General features: G+C 37.3%; 1 protein-coding gene across 2 annotated transcripts in view; it reads right to left on the bottom strand.

Moving 5' to 3' along the window:
• POC1B (POC1 centriolar protein B) overlaps positions 1-18,386 on the bottom strand; it is a 101,592-nt gene that overhangs the window by 3,276 nt on the left and 79,930 nt on the right. For both annotated transcript variants that reach the window (XM_005886279.2, XM_014533338.1), the window contains one exon: positions 2,655-2,873. In XM_005886279.2, the coding sequence (XP_005886341.1) occupies positions 2,655-2,873 (219 nt within the window). The remainder of the gene's footprint in view (positions 1-2,654; positions 2,874-18,386) is intronic.

Here is an 18,386-nt window from a genome sequence, read left to right as displayed (position 1 = left end):
TCGCTTCCAGCTGCCTGGCTGCTGGCCGCCATCTTGGCTGACAGTTAATTTGCATAAGGATATGCTGATTAGCCAATGGGAAGGGTAGCGGTCGTACGCCAATTACCATGTTTCTCTTTTATTAGTGTAGATAGGCTGCTATCCCTTCCCCTCCTTTTCTTTACAAGTTGTTTTCTGTCAGGCTCAGGCCATGTGAAGGCAGAGTTCCCACCAGTTTGGACTTTAGGAATGGAACACCCAGGTCCAGCACAGTCTGCTCTTCTACCCTCCTTATCTTCGGTTATTTGGCAGTTGGACTCAAAGGCTGATAAGACTTAGGCTAGATCCCTTGGTAAGACTATAAGTGGTGGTCTGTTCTTTCATTAGAAGGCACATTACTAAGGTTTGGTTGTTTCTCTTTTCATAATGTTAGTAACTACTCAATGCTGAGAGCTCTTTAATTCTTGGGAGTTGTAAATGATGATATTCTAATTCCATCTTTAAAAATATATTAGTTGCCGTAACCGGTTTGGCTCAGTGGATAGAGCATCGGCCTGCAGACTGAAAGGTCCCAGGTTCGATTCTGGTCAAGGGCGTGTACCTTGGTTGCGGGCACATCCCCAGTAGGAGGTGTGCAGGAGGCAGCTGATCGATGTTTCTCTTTCATCGATGTTTCTAACTCTCTATCTCTCTCCCTTCCTCTCTGTAAAATCAATAAAATATATTTTAAAAAAAGATAAAAATATATTAGTTAGGATAATTTATAAATAAGAGGCATTTCCCTCATCTACTATTTGGTTATGCAGTGGTAGAGTTCATAGGGGAAAGGCTGGGGAAATGCTTGGTTATTTCAGCAGCAAGTTTCAAGATAATGAATTAGTGCCCTATTATCCTTTGAAGGTAACCAATTTTTAAAACTGTCATTATTTATAGCTTTTGCTTTCATATTTGATACTACAGATCATGACAAGTTAAAAATAACAGTGATGCTGGTAATATATTCTGCTATTTCTTGAGTGCCTACTATGAGTCAAGCATTTTACCAGATACTTTACATACATTTTCACATTTCCACATGCTAAAGCTGTTAAAAATATTATCAACACCTTTAACAATAGACTCCATTTATCTACCATCTAAACATAATTTCATTTTAATTTATTTCTAATTATAGTTCAGTAAAGATAGTTAGTAACACTGCAGCTGAGTTAGAAGTCCAGTCATCTGTAAATAAAGTGAATCAGAACATGTTTGTGTTACTTGGTACTGGCCCACAGATTCACTGTTCGTGTTTTGCAAGTGTGCTGTGCCTGCTTTTAACCACTTTCATACGTAAAAGCCAGCCAGCTCTTCAAAACTGAAGATAAAAAAATCATACAGACATTCAATAAAGCTGAAAGTGAATCATTTATCTGTGAATCAGGCCAAAGGAAGTAGAAATGGATTGTGAAGCTGAAAGAGTGGAGAATGAAAAGATTCACGTGGGAGAGATGCATAAGGACTCAACCCTGCATGCAAGAGTGCAGCTGGGGCAGTCGTGGCAGTGTGGGAACAAGCGCCAGCCAGGACGGAACCTGCATGGAGCTGAATGTTTTTACTCTGTAGTTAGTGGCTCTAAACCCTGGCGATCATATAAAATCATACGGGGTGATTGAAAGACCTTATCCTAGACCAATGTAAATGAATTCTCTGGAGATGAGAATAGGACATCTGAATGCTTATGAACTACCCAGGTGATTATAATGTACAGACAGGGCTGAGAACAGAATTAGATTATTTCTATGTAAGACCTATTACAACTTAAAATATTTATTCTGGAAAAGTAATTGACATCTCTAGATCACATTAAAGCCCCCTTTCTTATAACTGTGACAAGTCCGCTCTGACGAATACTGGTATTCTTAGTCTATGTATCAAAGAGGAACTACAGAAAACTTCTTCAAAGGAAACACTGAATCAGCAAAGCTGGAAGAGAAACCTTTGGTGGTTTCCACACAACACTCCCCTTAAATGACATCTATATCTCCTGACCAAGAGTTGGAAGACCTTTGGTATATTAACATCCATGGTGTTTCTTCTTCGCAAAGGTAAACTGGTAAGATTCTAAAATGGGAATGCAAACCCCATCACCTGCAGAAGAACTCAGCATCAATGCAAGCAGCTCTGGAAATAGGGGATAGCAAGAATATCCTCAGAGTGAAGAACTGTAAACACTGCCAATAGTTCTTTCTAACCAGAAATAATTAATCCCAATACATTTGTCTTATGGCCCTAAATATGCCACTGAAAATGTCCTAATCTGAACATATCAAAACTTATACTGCCCAGATCAAAATGCTGCCACCTCTATTCTTCATAGTCTCTACTGCTCCCTTCTGGCCCCTGGATGCAAGATACAGGAGAGAGAGAGGAGGGGGAGAGGAGAGAGAGAGGGAGGGAGAGAGAGAGAGAGAGAGAGAGAGAGAGAGAGAGAGAGAGAGAGAGATGCTCTGACTTTATCTCCACAAGATCTTGCTAGAGCAGCTCAGCAGAGCATTCCTTGTTATACTGACTGCCACCTTGAGCTTGCCTTTCTAAGAAAAAAGAATTTCCCCCTACTCTGTTAATTCTACAGCTTGCTGTAACCAGGATTGTTCCCCATATCTTGCCCTCCAGTACAAAGCATAGCAATTCACCTGTGTCAAAACATTGAGCTGTTCCATAATATGCTCTAAAGCCTCAGTCACAGCGAGTGGTATGCTTCTTTGACTCTCAGAAGGGAGGTCGCTCATGTCTTCTGATTTCTTTTTCAAGGTTGTTCGTGGATATTCTGATGACATTAAAGAAGGATTCAAGAAATACTTGCACAGCTCTTCATCCTTGTCTGGTAGAGTTCTAACAACAGTGTCCGTTGTCTTTGACATCACAGAAAGAAGAGAAACTGTTACATTGCCCAAACTTTAAAATGATATATACGTAAAAGTTTTCAATATTCTCCTAAAAGCCCAGCTTTCCTTTAATTGTTTATCTTCAACTATGACAAAGTATGGAAATTACAATTATAACAAGGAAATAAAGCTAAAAATAAACACAGAAAATTTACAATTTTCCTTGATTTTTTTTCAATGGACTGCATTTTGCATGTATTTGTCTGAGGGATTAGCTATTCCATCATTCAAAGACTGTTAGATGCACTCTAATTCTTAATCAAATATCACATTCATTAAGGTGATTATTATTTTTAAAAAGTGGAAAATAACAAGTATTGGTGAGGATGTAGAGAAATTGGAACCCTCGTGTATTGCTGGTGTGAATATAAAATACTGCAGTTCCTGTAAAAACAGTTTCACTGTTCCTTGCAAAGTTAAGCATAGAATTACCATATGATCAATTCCACTCCTAGGTTTATATCTAAAATAATTGAAAGCAGGAACTTGAACAGATATTTGTACACCAATGTGAATAGTATCATTATTCAAAATAGCCAAAGATGGAGACAACCCAATATCCATCATCAGATAAATGTATAAACAACAGACTACTACTTAGCCATAAACATAAGTGGAATTCTGATATATGCTACAACATGGATGAACCTTAAGAACATTATTCTAAGTGAAATAAGCCAGAAGAAAAGAAAATACTGTATAATTCTACATACATGTGGTACCTAGAATAAGCAAATTGAGAGACAGAAAGTAGAGTAGAGGTTACTATGAGCTGGGAGGAGGGAAATGTGGAGTTATGTACCTATTGTTTAATGGGTACAGAGTTTCTGTTTGGAATGATGAAAACGTTCTTAAAATAGATACTGGGAATGGTTACATAGCATTGTGAATACTTAATGCCAGTGAATTACACTTAGAAATGGTTAAAATGGTAAGTTTTATGTTATGTATATTTTATCACAATAAAATAAAGACACAGAAAAAAACCCTCAAAATATGTCAGTGAGCAATCTGCAAATACAATTAAGAAAACAATTCCACTTACAATAGCATAAAAAGTACTTAGAAATAAATTTAATAAAAGAAGTACAAGACTTGTACACTGAAAACTATAAACCATCATTGAAAGAAATTGAAGATCTAAAGAAACGGAAAGACATCCCATATCCCATGTTCATAGACCACAAGACTTAGTATTGTTAAAATGGCAATACTCCCCAAATTAATATATACAGATTCAATCCAATCCTTATCAGAATCCCAGCTGCCTTTCTAAAAGAAATTGGCAAACTGATCTTAAAATTCATATGGCAATGCAAGGTTCCCAGAATAGCCACCATAGAACCAAATAACAAAGTTAGAGAACTCATACTTCCTAATTTCAAAACTTACTACAAAACTACAGTACTCAAGACAGTGTGGCACTGGCATAAAAATAGACATACAGATCAATGGATTCAGAGTCTAAAAATAAAACCTTCCATTTACGGTCATTTGATTTTTGACAAAGGTGCCAGACAATTTAATGGGACAAACGTTGTCTTTTCAACAAATGGTGCTGGGAAAAGAATGGATTTGGGCCCTTACCTCACATCATATACAAAGTTAACTCATTCACAAAATTAACTCATTTATCCATATAACACAATGGATCATAGACTTATATATAAGGAAAAAACTATAAAAGTATTAAAAGAAAACACAGAAGTAAAATTTTCTAACCTTAGAGTACATAGAGCAGTGGTTCTCAACCTGTGGGTCGCGACCCCTTTGGGGGTTGAATGACCCTTTCACAGGGGTCGCCTAAGACCATCGGAAAACACATATATAATTACATATTGTTTTTGTGATTAATCACTATGCTTTAATTATGTTCAACTTGTAACAATGAAAATACATCCTGCATATCAGATATTTACATTACGATTCATAACAGTAGCAAAATTACAGTTATGAAGTAGCAACGAAAATAATTTTATGGTTGGGGGTCACCACAACATGAGGAACTATATTAAAGGGTCGCGGCATTAGGAAGGTTGAGAACCACTGCTATAGAGCTTACCATATATGCACGTGAACTATTTCAATTGCTTTACACATCTTAACTGGTTTAATCCTCACAATAATCCTATCAGGAAGGTTCTACTATTATTCCCACTTCATAAATGAGAAAACAGAGATACAGATTAAATCACTTATTCAAGGGCACACAGGCAGGGAAGGCATAGGAAACAACTAATTTAAGAGATGCTAGGACTCCGGGTACTGTAACTTTGGGATCACACCACTGTTCCCCATGATCCTTCTAATCATTTTTTAAGAAAGTAAAAACTTTCAAGTTTCTCTCTCTCATAATCTTATTAATTCACCATTTGTTGACAACAATAAAAACAAAGTCAAAATCCACATTCAGAATGCAAGCTGATTTTTAAAATATGTATAAAATGCATTTTAGTACGTCTACTTAGCCATGTGCATCTACTCAGGGTCTTCTAGTCTGTTCACTCAATGGACATTTCTGGAGCCGGCTCCGTGCCAGGCACTGTTCTGAGTGGCGAGGACCTAACAGTGGGCAGCACAACCCTAGACCCTGCTCCCCCGAAGTTTAGCTTCTGGTGCCTTCAGTCTTTTGATATCTTTTCTTCCTCAGAGATTTATTAACTTATATTTTTGTTTTATTGTCTAGCAGGCTATGTTTACCTCTAAAATTCATCCTGGTCTCTTAGAAGTTATGCTTTGTACTCCCAAATTTTCCACGTCTGTGATATGCCTGAAATGTTAGAGGGTGAACCTAGAATATCTGTGGGAGAATGCCTTTTTAGGGGATGAAGCACTCATTAAAACCCACACCCCAAAACAATCCCATTACTATCACTTGCAATTACTCAGCTCCACATGAGAAAGAAAAGCTAACAATGTCCTTAAAATGTCCAGAAGCAGAATCTCATCAAGCACAGATCATGAAAACACAAGTTACCCTAAAGGATTTTAGATGCTTCTCTGTGGGAGAATGCCTTTTTAGGGGATGAAGCACTCATTAAAACCCACACCCCAAAACAATCCCATTACTATCACTTGCAATTACTCAGCTCCACATGAGAAAGAAAAGCTAACAATGTCCTTAAAATGTCCAGAAGCAGAATCTCATCAAGCACAGATCATGAAAACACAAGTTACCCTAAAGGATTTTAGAGGCTTATCAGACATACCCAGAAGCACCCATGACCTCTACCTATTCATTCTCTGAGCTAAAGGAACCAGGAAATAACATACAGCACCTACTTACCTGCCCAGCTACTGGCTGTGGCAAAGACTGAAACAGCAGCAGGTTTAATAGAGCGCAGAATATACAAAGGATTCGCCAAGAAGCCCTGCCTCACTATCACTGTCTGCATTCTCGATCCCAGCAGCCACTTCCCTGCCTGTGGACAATGCCGGGATGGCCGTGCACAACCATCCCCCCAAACAAACAATTCTTCTCTGCCTGCACTGGCCTTCTCTGCCTTCCTAGCACGATGGCATCTTCTTGTTCTCTCCATTTCAGCATGATTGTCACAACTCCAGAACAGCAGTCCCCGACCCCCTCCTGAAGCCTTTCCCTTCTCTACCACGGCATCCTGATGCTTCTGCTAGAACTGATCAGAGTTTGTGTTTATATATTTGTTCCTTGTCTTACTGCCTCCTTCACTAGACTGAGCTACACCTACTCTTCTCACCACTGCATCCTCTGGACTTAGCAGGAACTTGAATATTTTTTAATATGTTAGCCACTAAGATGCAGATTTTACTACCACTCTCACATACGAAAACCAAACTATAACCAAGACAGTCTTTCTTTACACAATCACAACATACCTAAGTATGTGCACACATGGCTGCAAATATAGTCATGTTGTAGTAGCAGCTGCAGCTGTTCCTGGGAAAACCCTAAATCTATTAACAATCAGCTATTAAACTCTGTGGTTTGCAGTCAGGGCAGTTAGTGAAGGAAGGGCAAAAAGAAGATTTAAGATCACAGTCTAAACTTCAATACACCTTAATAGTGGTTTTCTTGCTGTGACCAACAACAAATACATTAATATCTTATGACATATGGAGTTGAAAAAAGGGGAGAGAGTATAGGCAGAGAGAAGAAAAAGGGCTAGATCTCCACCCCACATTAGCCAGTTGACATATCTGTCTTTCTGTCTCTCAAAGGTTTTGGAATCTAGATATTAGGAGATTCTTTCTCACCAACCAACCCAGCCTTTACATCCTGTCTATACAGGGAAGGAGTGAGATGTAGAACCTTGGGAAGTTTCAATGCACTCATTCATAAAAAACAACAACACAAAACAACTGAGGAAGGAAAAAATATGTTTAAGATTTTGGGCTATTATTAGGGATCGGGCAAATGAGGCTTCAGTACCTGCTGCTCCCAATTTCAAAGTTGCTAATACTCATTGCTTGGGTGAATGCTTACTGAGTATGCCATCATATGAAGCATTTGCCAGGGTTAGATTGAATAGGATGTGAAGCCTGCACTGGAGCGTTCTCTGCTGTGGTGAGAGAAGGAAGACAGAGCAAGGCTGAGATCCCCGGCAGTGCCTGGCACAATGAACTGCTGCATGAACAAGAAACACAAGCAGCCAAATCACACTGTGTTCCTTCATCTCTTACTTTTACTGTTGACACTTGAAGTACAGTGGAGTACCAAGAATTCATTCATTAATTTATGCAACAAAGGCCTCTGATGGCAGGTGTTCAACTTACAGTGGAGAACAAGTCAGGTCTTCTTGCGTAAGCCATGGCTGCCACCTCAAAGTTGGGAAACACACCCTCACCAAATGCAGGAATGAGTCTAAGTGGCCGAGAAATCCTTATCTCTGCAGGCTAAAAAGCTTCCCTTTCCATCTGAAAATACGAAATAGTGTAAAAAAATACAGAGCTGACTGATGCAAACAGCTCCGATAATCCTGAGAGCTACATATAAAACCTGTGACCTTCTGTGGACAAATGACTCTCAACAGGTTGTTTAAATGCCATGGTTAATTTTAATGAATAATTTTTCATATGTCACTTATAATAGAGAATGAATTCTTTTAATGCATCAGTAGAAAGTGAAAATTGTGGCATTTGAAAGCAAATTTTTATTAGGAAATTAACTATTCAACACTGTAATCAGGGTCTCCACATGTAAACTATTAGTATTTATATTATTAACAATGGTCCATTCAAGATACGGTGGGGCTCAATTACATGCGCACTCACATGTTATATTTATGTCCTTTCTTCCTCTCTTCTCTGCTTCTTTTTCTACCCTCCCACTGTCAGGGCTGGCATGGCAGAACTAATCACTGTTGCCCTTGACTCCCAGAAGTCTTTGTTCATGCCATCAGAAGAGCATTTATAACTCCTTGTTATATTTGTGTCTACATGTCTATATTCCCTACTAAACTATAGTAGTAAGGCATACTCTCTTATCTTACAGGGCATGAGCCAAAGGTTTATCATCTTTTTTCCTCATAACATAGTGCATGAGACACAGACAGGGCTCAACATTTATTGAACTGTTCAATGGACGTCCTACATCAGCTGAGCCATTCACAAAATAGAAATAACTGACAGTATTTGGAGAGAAGTATAAACCCAAGGTGAAATCAGTATCATTCTCTACTAAAAATTACTGTCTTAATTGCCTCCACAGAGGTGCAAAGGGGGAGCAATGCAAGTGGTTATCACTTAACTACAAATCAGTTCTTAGTTTTTATCCCCTAAAATCATATTTGATGATTTCTGATAGAAAAGCATCAGGATTTTCTGACAAATGTGAAGGCAAAGTAGGCATTTCACATGTAAAGATAATCAGTGACTTAAATCTCAGATATATCTTTAATAAATGGGTTTAAATAAGTCAGTGTTGGCTAAAACCTAACATTTCTATTCTTGGTTTAATTCTTTAAGTAGGGAACAAAACAGACAAAAGTCAGAAAAGTCTATCCAGAGTGGTCTTGACCCTTCCAGCTAAAGTGAGTTTCCCAGCATTGAAGGTTCTAAAATAGACTTGGGATGGTCACTTGTCAGGGATATTGTGAGAAATACACAAACATTAGATCAGGAAATTCAACTGAATGCCCTTTAAAGTCCTTTCCATTCCTGACATTCTGAGATTTCTAAATCACTACACACAGAGAGACTTATAAAATGCCTGCCTGAAATAGACTAGGATAACAAAAAAATATCTTTTGCCTAGAAAAAATAAAAGCAAATATTATTTTTCAAAGAAAGAATGGATCATTTATTTTTAAAAATAACATTTAAAATAGGGATTAGAAACTTCAATAATCTCTATACTAAAATAATGAAGATTTACCACTCATTCAAACAGAATCATTGTAGTTAAGTGATAACCACTTGCATTGCTCCCCCATTGTGCCTCTGCGGAGGCATTTAAGACAGAATCATCACCTACATGCCAGGAAAATTCTAGGTGCCAGAAATACAGAAGTGTATTAATTTCTTACCACTGCTATAACAAGTTACAAGTCTACTGGCTTCAAACAACACAAATTTACTATCTTCAAGTTCTGAAGGTCAGAGGTCCAAAGCAGGTTTTATGGGGCTAAAATGAAGGTGCTGGCAGAGCTGTGTTCCTTCTAGAGCAGTGGTTCTCAACCTTCCTAATGCCGCGACCCTTTAATACAGTTCCTCATGTTGTGGTGACCCCCAACCATAAAATTATTTTCGTTGCTACTTCATAACTGTAATTTTGCTACTGTTATGAATCGTAATGTAAATATCTGATATGCAGGATGTATTTTCATTGTTACAAGTTGAACATAATTAAAGCATAGTGATTAATCACAAAAACAATATGTAATTATATATGTATTTTCCAATGGTCTTAGGCGACCCCTGTGAAAGGGTCGTTCAACCCCCAAAGGGGTCGTGACCAACAGTTGAGAACCACTGTTCTAGAGGCTCTAGGAGGAAATGTGTTCCTTGCCTTTTCCACATTCCTCGGCTCATGGACGTATTCCAATCCCTACTTCCATTGTCATATCTCTTCTAATTCCCAAGCCTCCATATTTCCCTTATAAGGACCCTTGGGTCCACCTGGGTAATCCAGATTGTCTCCCCAGCTCAAGATCCTTAACTTTATCACATTTGCAAAGTCTCCTTCACCATAAAAGGAAACATATTTCGAGATTCTGGGGGAATGGGGACATGGCCATCTTTACTGCCTACTATAAGGAATGAATAAACAAAAGAGATCCTGTTGACATAAGGTTACATTCCAGTGGATGAAGTAGAAAAATAAATATGTAAATATGTGATGCAATATCAGGTAGTGACAAAGGTTATAAAGAAAAATAAAGCTGGGTAAGTTGTTATATTAAGATGTAGCTCCATTGATGATGCATTTTTTAATGGGAAGATGGAGAATAAGTTTTGGGCATTTTAAATTTGAAATGTCTATTCAACTTCCAAGGAACAAAGTCATGAATGCATTTGGAAATATAGGATTCTAGATTTCTGTGGTGAGGTTGTGGAGAGTTATTAGGATATATACACTAGTTTATATAAAAGATACAAATGACTAGCCAGATGAAGAAGTACACAGGACAAGGTATGGAAAGATTCCAAGTACAGGAGTTTTTGTCTGTTGGAGTTGGGGTGCTCGGCATATAAACATTTATAGCCATGGGTCTATGGTCAACCATGGAGGAGGCAAACAGAGAAGAGTTGCAAGGACTTTAGAAACAGGGAGAGAAGGAGCAGGAATAGTGACTAGTGGTGTGTGAGATAGGAGGGGTAGTGGCCCAAAAGCCAAATGAGAAAAGAGTTACAAGGAGAAGGGAGTAATCACCAGGACCACGAAGTAGAGAGAGGCTGATTCAGATGAGTCACTGGGACCTTGACATGAGTAGGTTGGTGGGGACAAAAGCTTAATTCAAGTTAATTCAGAAAAGTGGAAACTGAAGAAATGAAGACTGAATATCGGCAACTCTTTGGGGGAATCGATATATAAAAGGCTAATATGCTAAGTGTCCCTCTGACCAGTTGTTATGATGCACACTGACCACCAGGGGGCAGACGCTCAATGCAGGAGCTGCCGTGACGCACACTGGCCATTTACAAAGAAACAGCACCATGGACCTGGCACCAACAAAGCAACACTCGGCTTCCCCCAAGTGGGATACAGGCCCCGCCACCACCCCGGAGCGACACCCCACCAAATCGCAGCCAACGCTGCTGAGACCCCGTGGCACAAAATGCAGCCCAGCCTAGCCAGGAAATGGTTGCTGTGAGTGCTGGGTAATGACACCACGTAGCAACGCCCGGCTTCCTCTCCCTAGCGACTAGCCTCCTTGCAGTTTCTTCAGCCCAGGAACACGACTTGCTTTATAGCCAGGTACAAACATTTTACACTTTAACCAAATGTCTGTGAAGCGTTTTCCCGAGCCTCATCTCAATTGATTCTCACAGAACTCCTGGAGTAGGTAGATAGGAGACTCGGTGGAATTCTATTTTCTTTTCATTAGCTGGAAAACGGAGATTTAGAAAGCTTAAAAACTTGACCCGAATGAAAAGAAATAAGACATGATGGACCTTCAAAATGACTTCAGGTTTTCTCACTTCGCAGAATATAGTCAAACACTGCTGCAGTTAAATATTTTACCCTTTGTTCTCCCTGTGTGATCTACAACAATAATCTGCTTCGTGTTGTTATTTACTGCTGTGTTGCTGACAATTCCCGGAAAGAGAAGTTGGGGTGCTTCACTGGGCTGGAAAAAGTTTAGCTAAATCAGAAAGCAGGTCTAATTAAGCAAGATTAACTATATATATAAAGCCCTCACTGGCACCAATCACACGCGTGTGTTTCCATCTGTCATTGTTGATCGTGAATTTGGTTGACACTTCTATTATAAAGAAAGGGTGAATAGCGGTTTTAAAATATTTCTTCCAATTAATTTCCTTTCAATGTGCACAAATTCATGCACCGGGCCTCTAGGTTGGCTATAAAAGGGAGCAGCAGAGCAACAGAAGAGCTAGAAAGGGAAGAGGGATCAAATGTCATTTTCCTTTTTAATGATGGGAAATACATTACAAATGTGTACTGATGGGAAGACTACAGAAAGCCTTGATGTCACAAGATAGTGAGGCAAAAACTGGGTAAATGGGTTGGGTAGGCTTTGTGTAAATAAATTTAAGGTGAGATTTGTGTAAATAAATTTAAGGTGAGATCAGTCAGCATGACTGCCTAGTCAAAATCAGTTGTTTAGGTGTAGGCATAGATGAGGCAGAGACACAGATTTAACCAGGTTAAAGTTTTTTTTGGTGAGTACAATAACGGGAGAAAGAGGCAAGAGCATGGCTGTACTGATGAAATATAGAATGTAAGCCACATAAAGGAGAGACACAGACAGGTGGTGGGCAGTAAAAAGGCAGGAAACTCAATGAATTAGAAGCCTTTCAGGAATTATCAAAATTGGAGAACTAGAGGAAGTGGTGGCCAAAGAGTGGGAGGCTTTACACTGAGTTTACCGTTAGCACAAAGGACTCAGACAGTCACTGAGTTCATCTGAGAATCCTGACAGGGAGAGGATGTCTGTCTTTCAGAAGTGACTCAGAGTGTTGCTCTGTCTTTGGTTCCTTCCTTGAGATCAAAAGCCAGTGCTAACCAAGAAGTGGATAGACAGATCGGGGAAATAGAAACAAGAGCTAGAGTCATCTGTACGGGGTTATCACAGGCCCACCATACAGAATTCATTTTCAATTTCTAAAATTTTTAGGAACAAAAGGCTGCTGATCCTGAAGGAGAGAATCCCATCTCTCCCATTTTGTATATTGCCACAGTGCATGGTGTATCCTTCTAAGGACATATCCACCTGATCAAGTCTGATTGATTCAAAAGTTTTCTAGGATAAAATGAGAGAATGTCATGTGAAATCTGTGTCTCCCAAACTAAATTTGCAGAACTAAGAAAGCCTCTGTTTGTCCCTGGGAGAAAGAAAGAATCTTTTTCTCAAAGAGAAAACCTTCAGGCTTTGGGGATAAGGTTTTACATAGAGCTTTGATTTTTCTTCTTCAAACAACATTAGAAATTTCATTTTTGTCAGGACTTGATAAACACATCCCTATGCAGCTATCAACTGGAATATCTGAATGATTAATTCACTCCCCTTGGAAAAGACAGCTGAGGTCACAAATCTGTCTGTCTTTGTCTTTAATCTTTATTCTTATCTCTACAGAAGTTTATTAATTTTGAAGCCACGAGTGGGTAGGACACGACAAGGACAAATAAGATCTGTACAAAAATGGCTTTCTATGTTTCACTTCTGATATAATTAGGCAAACATAAACAATAAATTCCTTAAAAGAAGCTCTGTCTCCTAATGCCCCATGCTAATCTAGAATAGTGTACTCCATCAGACAAGTCTTGATTAATGATAAAGTCCTGACCAGAATTGTTGGGGGATGAGTGGTAGAGTAGGTAATCAGTGAAATAAAATTAGTGCTTTCTCTTTTGCATTGGTACTAAACTAGAAATGCTACAAGTATGTATTATTACCGATAGTTTAGAACAGGGGTGGGAAATGTCTGGCCCACGGGCCATATAAGGCCCACAAAATCATTTGGTTTGGCCATGCCAAGACATTAGGGGTGAGTTTATTAAATGTTTGACCAAATATAGCAGGCTAATTTTTAAGTTGATAATTTTGTATGGCCTGCAAATGATGTTATAAATATTCAATGGCTCTTGGCAGAAAAAAGGTTCCCCACCTCTGGTCTAGTCAAATATAATAATAACAAAACTTTCTGTAAATTAAAAAAGGAAAACAAGTAGCTATTAATTGTTGTGTGAATCCTACTGTTACACCTCAAAGGGGTACAGACTAAGGGATTCATTCTTATGATCTCTTTCTTATAGAATTCAACAAGAATAATTTATGCAGCATGCTGACATGACTAGGATGGAAACAAACAGTTATACTTCACTCTTTTCCAAAAAGGTGTATGTGTGTGAGAATCTAAATTCTGAGGCAGTTAATAGCTGATATCACATAATGATGTATTTTAAAATAATATTTTATATTCAAGTAAGTACTACCTCATGAAAAAAATGGAAGTTAGACTTTGAAAGCCATATTTGGTTTAGTTTCACCCACGTTAAATCTCGAAAAAGCCATCTGTGCACCTCTCAGAAAGCTGCCCCTTCTTTGCATGTACAAGAGCAATCAAGTGAAATTTATGAGTGAATATGAAAAGCAACCTCACTGCAACACTAACAATTTTGAATGAATCAACAATACTTTAAAAAAATCTAATAACAACTGATTTTTAAAGTTTCAATTATACTTATACACTGAAAAAAATCAATGAAAAGGTATAAAGAATAATAAAGCAATCCTCTCCCCATCCTAAGTTATAAAGTGTACCATTTTCTGATTGATCTCCCATTCTTGCCCTCATAAAGCATAACACATCTCGAATACGGTATCTATCATTACAATCTATGTCCCTTTACTTTTATCACACATGTAGACACCCCTAAACAGTAGTATTGCTTTTAGATGTTTAAGAACATGTAATTAGTATTATATTAGGTCCCTTTGGTATTTTCTGTTAATTAACATTTTTAGACTTGTCCATGGTGATGCAGGTAAGTCTAGTTCATTTACTTTCACTGCCAGATAGTATTCCATTGACTATTCCACAATTTGTGTGTCCCTTCTACTGTTAACTAGTATTGAATGTTACAGTAAGCATTCTCATAAATGTCTCCTGCATACAGGTATGAGTTTCCCTAGCATGGAATAGTTAAGTCATAGTTTTACCAGATATTGTCCAAAATGGTAGCATCAACTTGTTCTATGAGCAGGAAAATCTCCCCTTTTCTACAAAGTCAACAATATTCAATTGTTAGACATTTCAAATTTTAACAAAATTATGGACAGAAAATGTAACACCATCACACTTAGTGTTTAACGAATCCACAACCTTCAAATTTCTTAAAAATTGTCCTGGCTATTTTTGGCCCTCTGTCCTTCATATAAGCTTTAAAATGAACTCTTTAGGTGTGATTAGAATTCTTACTGGGAAGTTATTGGAATTGCATTGGGTTTGTTGATTTATTTGAGGAGAACTATCATCTTGATGACATTGAGCTTCCTTATCTACAAATATAAAATTCCAAAAAATAAATGTGAATTATTTTATAAATTTCATGTTTTCCTCACATTGAGGCCCCTCTAGTATCTTCTGCATCATTTCAATTTTAATATATGTGCTTCCAAAGCAAACACACTACCACTATTTTAGTATCATAACAATGTATATATTCAGAAAGCCAACCAAATCGAGTCAAATTACATCCTCAAACAATGATCCTTGTTATTTTTATGAAACATAAAATTATCACAGAATCAGAAGCATGATATTTAACATTTCTGAAAAATTATTTCCTGGTCTTGCTTATTCTCTGAGATAAATAATGCCTTTCTTTAGCCTTCCTAATAGACTCTATTTTCTGTTGCTTGAAACTTCAAATTCCAAGTTCAAATGAAATAAGCTGTGTATTAAAAGTCATGAGATAATTATTTTAAATTATACACACAAAGTAAATCATGGTTTCCTCATTTGAATACAACTTTAGCATCCTTATTGTATTTGTTTTAATGCTATGAAGAAGCAATTTTAAGGCAAAGATTCAACCAGTCATTTAACAAAGCTACATTCAGAAAACTGGCATGCTTTATGAAACATCTTTTAGAGGGCAAATATTATATTCATTGTTTTAGTAACCATCTAGAATAATATGAATATTCTAGTCTGATTAATGACAACTGTGGTTAAAACAGTAATGCATATTCATAGCTGGGTGCTGAGAACCACCCTTCTGTCTATTTATGATTCATTAAACCATTCATGAAACGGAGAGTGAAAGCTTTCTATGTGAATGCAGTATTCAGTGTACATTATATTAGTTGACTTTAATTTGCATTTGCAAAATAATGAAGTCTTTTCTTCCCTAAGTAGATGCAATTTACCACTCATTTAAATCTCTATAAAAATTCAATTTTGCTTCTTAAGGCAATTATCAATTTTTTGTTGCATTTCTGCTATTTGTGATGTCATACATTTATGTTATCATATAATATGGTGGCTATATGAATGGCACATCAAGTCACAATGACTTGGGTTTAATCCTGTCTTTTCCTGTGTTAACTATGTGACCTTGGATAAATTACTTGACTTCTAAGTTGAATTTCCTCACCTATAAAATGGAGAAGATAATTCTGATCTACATTATGAGGTTGTTCTGAGAATATAAGAGTTTAATCTACAGTTTATATTCAATTACCTATCATCATCATATTGTGTCCTACGTCCATGCCACTGAAATCTAAATTGCATCTTTCTAGAAGGCAGAAGCCAACACTTAGCTTCTTTCAGAGAGTTGACAACATGCTGACAACATGCCTATGTGTAAGGCATTCAAAGTAATTAATACATTTTTTTGCATTAAAAATATTTCTCTATCCTTTATATTCTAAGTTTTTAAAAACTCTCCCCATTCTGTATCTGATTTCTCACATTAATAAGCTATTTAATGGTAGGTGGCAGTTCAATGAGTAAATGAATCAGCTGTACTAAATGTTAACTAATAAATGAATACATATATACAAACTATACATTTAAAATGAAAATTTCTGTTGAACCAATCCAAAACAAAATGTTAAAAGACATTTTCAGATGTAGTTTTTAAAAGGAAAACAAGTTTCTGTTTTCAGGCAACTACCTGAAAAATATATGTAATACTTTTTAAAAGTACTTAGTAGACAAAGACCCAACATCTATTTAAAAATTCTGGTCTTATTTTAATGGATGAAAAATAATTTTCTAATAATCATACAGGAGGCCAATCTAACATCAAGCATTTAAACCTATGAATCTCATCTAAAATACTTACCCCCTTGATAAAGATTATGTAACTGGACATAGTTAGAAAATTATGGCATAAATTCTCCAGGAAGAAGAGCTTATGAGTAGAAAATCAGTAACAGAAAATTACAAATAATTGAAAATAAGATGCTATGATAACAGTATACTATTTGATAGTGATACTAGGTTTTTCTTTCTTACATTTTTGTGTGCAGAAAAGTGTCGGGTTTTTTCCCCTCTTCATTTTGCTGGTGAAAGAAGCTCAGAAACCAAAGATAATAAAAACAATCAGTGTGTTTATAAATATTGTTTTTTTAAAAACCAATTACCATGGGGAATAATGGTCCAGGAGAAATAACATTCAAATACTACCATAAAATTAAAAAAAATATTTATCACAGATGCCATGAGTCAAAGAGAATGAGAACTAGATTCACAGCTTTGTAAAAAGAGTGGTTAAGAATCATGATAATTTATCTACACACACACACACACACACACACACTCCTTATTTAACTATTTCACTGATGTACTCCCATAGCTACGTACACATATATCACTATTACAGGGCTTATTCTTTCATCTGTACATTTTCATTGCTTGGCATATAAAGATACTCAGCAAATGTACTGAATAAAAGGAAGAATTTTAGCTGTCTCTTTTGCTCACCTCTCCCCTTCATCCTACTACATACTGGCTTGCACCTGTATTACTAAACCAAAAAAGCTCTTCAGCAATTAACTACAAATCTGCTAAATTCACTAACCATTTTTCGACATTTCTCTTGGCTCTTGCAATGGGGACTACTCCCATATTCTTGAAACACTCCTCTCTTGGCTGCCATTCTTCTCCCATCTCTGGGCTCCCATCTTCTGGGTCCCTAGAGCAGTGATGGCGAACCTTTTGAGCTCAGTGTGTCAGCATTTTGAAAAACCCTAACTTAACTCTGGTGCCGTGTCACATATAGAAATTTTTTGATATTTGCAACCATAGTAAAACAAAGACTTATATTTTTGATATTTATTTTATATATTTAAATGCCATTTAACAAAGAAAAATCAACCAAAAAAATGAGTTTGCATGTCACCTCTGACACGCGTGTCATAGGTTCGCCATCACTGCCCTAGAGCATAGCCAGGTCTCCTGTAAGATACATTCTTTGTACACACAGTTCCCTCTGCCTAGGACACTCCAGCACCCCTCAATCCCCTCACCGCAACTCCTACTGGGACTTTAGATCAGCACTTCCCACACTTCAGTGTACACATGACTTGCCTGGTGGTCTTATACTAAAAGCAGGGTCTGATTCAGGAGATCCAGGGTGATAGCTGAGAATCTGCATCTCTAACAACCTCTCAAGTGATGCCTAGACAAACCATCCATGTGTGGGCCACATTTTGAATATCGAGGTTTTAGATCTTAGCTCAAATGTTTTTTCAGGGAAATTTTCTCTGATTCCACCTCACCCACACTCCTGATTTAGTCAAATGCCCCAAATTCACTCTTATTGTACCATGTAAATCTCCATGATGGCTTCTGCTTACCATTACA

This window comes from Myotis brandtii, unplaced genomic scaffold (assembly GCF_000412655.1).
Source record: "Myotis brandtii unplaced genomic scaffold, ASM41265v1 scaffold967, whole genome shotgun sequence".
Taxonomy (NCBI): domain Eukaryota; kingdom Metazoa; phylum Chordata; class Mammalia; order Chiroptera; family Vespertilionidae; genus Myotis; species Myotis brandtii.
The sequence above is the reverse complement of the archived record's forward strand: the minus strand, read 5'-3'. Positions and strand labels throughout refer to the sequence as shown.